Source organism: Gossypium arboreum, chromosome 3, assembly GCF_025698485.1.
Source record: "Gossypium arboreum isolate Shixiya-1 chromosome 3, ASM2569848v2, whole genome shotgun sequence".
Taxonomy (NCBI): Eukaryota; Viridiplantae; Streptophyta; class Magnoliopsida; order Malvales; family Malvaceae; genus Gossypium; species Gossypium arboreum.
The window spans coordinates 114751967-114755870 of NC_069072.1; the positions used below are offsets into that span (position 1 = coordinate 114751967).

Below are 3904 nucleotides of genomic sequence, written 5' to 3' on the forward strand. Positions count from 1 at the left end.
GTTCAAGCCTGGCTCGACTATCAGGATGAGAGGGCTACTCGACCCTTGGACAAGTCTACATCATACCTCGTGGTTACAATATTGTTTATACTAATATATATATATATAATGGTTGGAAGTCTTTTACATAAAATAAATAGTTAATTTTTTTAATTTATTCCAAAGTACTTGATATAAATGATCTACATGACTCGAATATTATATATAATGTTTGAATTATTAAAATATTAATTATGTAAAAAATTATAAAATATTTTAATTTTACATCGATATAAATAAATATCTCTTTTACTTTAATATATTATTTTAGTATAGAAAGTAATAAGAATAGGCTTTAAAGACATGGTCACTAAATTGTTCTCTCTTCTACTGTTTCAACTCCCCCCTCACCCTCTTTTTTTTTTCTATGTTTCTTTATTCTTCTTTTGGCTTTTTTAAAATATGAGAAATCACAAGTCAACCTCACCTCATCATTTGGTCTTGTCTGTTCAAAGCACCACCTCATATCTTACTTTCGTTATTTCTATGCCATCTCTCATCTTCTATATAATTCACCTCTCTCCGTTAGTCACTCCTTCACTATGGGAAACATGAAGGTGCATGAGTTGTCACGTGGATTGTGGGAGCACGAACCATCCCTCTCCCTTGCCTGCAACCCCCTACGCACTCATAATAGTAATACCCTTTCTTCTTTCCACCTTAAGACCTTCATTACACCCAAACCTACCCCTACGAAGCTTGCCTCCTCTGACCAGCAGCAGCATTCTCCTCAGGTACACTACATTAATTACATGTACCCTTCACTCTTTCTTTTATTACTGCGTCAAGTTGGCTGAACATATATAACTCAGCCTGATCGCCTCTTACCTTCCTTTTTTTTTTTTTTGCTTCAAAGCTAACTACTCTTTCAGTATCCGAGTAACCCTTTTGTTCGCAATGGTGATCTGCGGAGAAGGATGAAATTTTGAACTTAATTAATTAAGATGTTAAGATCATGTAAAGAATGTAGGAATAAGTCTGAAAAAGAAAGGAATTATGTTATGCAGGTGGATATGCAGGCAGGAGCAGGAGGTACGCGATGGAATCCAACGCAAGAGCAGATCGGGATTTTGGAGATGATGTACAGAGGAGGAATGCGAACCCCAAACGCACAACAAATCGAACAAATCACTGTGCAGCTAGGCAAGTACGGCAAGATCGAAGGCAAAAACGTTTTCTACTGGTTCCAAAACCACAAAGCTCGCGAGCGACAAAAGCAGAAGCGCAACAGCCTTGTCCTTAACTCACCTCCCATTACCACCATAACTTTGAATAATAGTGTACCTCCCAAACCCCTTATATGTTAGTTTCTCATTCTTTTTTCTATAAATATAAAGTCCATTCTTTAATACAGGAGGATGGTCCATATAAGAGAAAATGCAGGAGCTGGTCATTTGAGTACATTGAAGAAGAAAGCGGATCATCGTCGTCATTTAAAGAGGAGGAAACCAGAACTCTAGAGCTATTCCCATTGCACCCAGAAGGCAGGTGAAGCCTAAAATGAAAAAGAACTGAATCTAAGCTCAGTTCCCATTACGATCTGGTTTGACGATGATGATTGGCTTTTTCTTTCTTTTGTTTGGGGGAAAGAAGAAAGACAAAGTTGGCTTCTTGCACTCAAACATTCATTGGTGCCCTCTTGAAAAATATAACTTTGTACAAAATTAGAAAACAAAAGTAGTTGATTGTCGTGGGTGGTGGTGTTAGAATATTCAAAGGAAATGCATGATCTAAACTTATCTTATGATTCTGTTGCTTGGAAGACTTTCATAAAGTTAAATGATCTATTCTATCTACTTCTCTAGTGGAGAGTAAATTTAGGTGCATTTATTTAAGGATTTAAAAATAAAAGTTTTGGTAGTTGATTTGTGGGCCAATACCCAACCTAGGCTTGGGAATTGGGAGGGAAATTGATGGCATATCCATAGAATATGATTTTAAATGGAAATGGAGGGTTTTCTCTCGGTTACCGAGAGTGAATGTCACTGATATTAAAAAAAAAAAAGCCTGTAACTTGAGAAGAACAAAGGTGGCTTTTTTTCTTTTTAATTAATTCTAACAATCAGTACTATAATATAAGTCAAATTCGCCATCTATCTAATCAACCTATTTCTCTGTCTTCCTAATACAGTGTATAGAATATAAATAAATTTTTTATACCATTTATCTATATTATTATTTAAATATTTAATTAAATTAGTTAGTAGTTAACTTGACATTAATTTAATAAATTTGTATAATATGATATATAAGGTTATTTCTATTATTTTGGTTCAAAGACTCGAGTCCATTCTTAGTGCGATCATCACTCAATTTCAAAATACATTCATCATGGAGGTAAGTAAATTAGTGTTAATGTTGTTCCGGCAACAACATTTTTAAATCTTATCAAAAAGAAGAAAAAGTGCAGAGGGTGTATAAGAGCTCTAAAACTTGATATGAATAAGACGTATCATAGATTGTATTAAAATTTTGTTTTAGTAGTTTTGTCTACCACGGGCTTTGATTAGAAATGGATAAATGTAATAATGCATTGCATATTGATAGTGTCTTATCATATTGTCATTAATGAGGCTCCCGTGAGTCAAATTAGTCTTACAAGGGGCATTAAGCAAGGTGACCCTTTTTCACTTATCTTTTTGTTTTATGTCAAAACATTCTTTCCTTAATGTTCTGTAAATCAGAATATGAAAAAATAATATAATGAGTAAAATTGGGTAGATGAAGTATTCCAATTTCTCATCTTCTTTTTTGCAAATGATAGTTTTCTATTCTTCAAAGTTAACTAGGATGAATGCCATTTAAGTCAAGAACATCCTAGACCAATAATGTTGTTTTCATGATTGAGTATAAATTATAATAAATAAAAGCTCAGGATAACTGTCAATCTAAATTCAAAAGAATATTCAGAGGCATTTTGTAGGTGAAGTTGGTGACAGAAAGTGGCAAATATATGGGAATGGGGTTGGACATGCTTAATAAAAAAAAATAGATTTTTTCAAGCAATCCTTAATAGAATAGAGTCAAACTTTCCTTATGGAAATCCAAATTTCTCAGTCATGGAGGTAAGTTGACTCCAATAAAATTTGAACTAGAAAGTTTTTTGGTTTACCAGTTCTTTTGTTTCCAAGCTCCTAAATCCATTTGTAATAAGATAGATCAATTAATAAGAAAATTTTGGTGGGGAGAAGAAGAGAATAAGAGGAAATTATATTTCCTAAACTTACATCATTTATGTCTGAACAAAAACTAAGGAGGCCTTGGTATCGAAATTTCAACAAAGTGTTGTTGTCCAAAATGGCTTGGAGAATTACAAATAATCAGAGTTAGCTTCTAAATAAAACCTTGGTCAAGAAGTATTGCATAGTTGAAAGCTCTTTTCAGAGACAAAAAAGACCGAGAGATTCTTGGGTGTGGGAAAGCATATTGAGAGGGAAAGAAATTATTAGTAATAACGTTACATGGAAAAATGTCAACAAATGGAGAAAGTTGGAGAAGTCAGAGTCATCTTGTCAAGAAGAAATTAGGAATGAGATTCTCATTATGGATATGCAAAGATGGTGGGATACAAAAACAATTTTTAAAGGACCTATGAAGATAAGATGAAAACACATTCATGATGATGAGTTTTTTTTTTGTCAAATCTGCTTATTTTCAATAACTCGCTAACATTCAGGCAAGAAATATAAACACGTACATCTTTCTTGTCCCGAAAAAGCATGGCAATATCTTTAGAGACTTAAATTACCTTACATGTTTCTTTAGAAGATTCTAAATGAAACTCTCCTATGCAAAATTGTTATTTGAAAGAGGATATCATTGAATACAAAATGTTTGCCTGCCAAGCAGAGGAAGAAAGCATGAA

General features: G+C 33.4%; 1 protein-coding gene across 1 annotated transcript; it reads left to right on the forward strand.

Moving 5' to 3' along the window:
* Window positions 1-480: 480 nt before the first annotated feature.
* Window positions 481-2057, forward strand: LOC108465076 (WUSCHEL-related homeobox 4-like). Its single transcript, XM_017765383.2, has 3 exons — window positions 481-773; window positions 1047-1319; window positions 1394-2057. Exons 1-3 carry the CDS (start codon window positions 582-584, stop codon window positions 1529-1531), a joined length of 603 nt encoding a protein of 200 aa, XP_017620872.1. The 5' UTR covers window positions 481-581; the 3' UTR covers window positions 1532-2057.
* Window positions 2058-3904: the final 1847 nt, after the last annotated feature.

Excerpts from the sequence above, each read along its gene's own strand:
- LOC108465076 (XM_017765383.2), top strand. The coding sequence starts at position 582 with ATGGGAAACATGAAGGTGCATGAGTTGTCACGTGGATTGTGGGAGCAC. Across the intron at positions 774-1,046 it reads AGCAGCAGCATTCTCCTCAG|GTGGATATGCAGGCAGGAGC; the intron begins GTACACTACATT and ends TATGTTATGCAG. Across the intron at positions 1,320-1,393 it reads CCATAACTTTGAATAATAGT|GAGGATGGTCCATATAAGAG; the intron begins GTACCTCCCAAA and ends TCTTTAATACAG.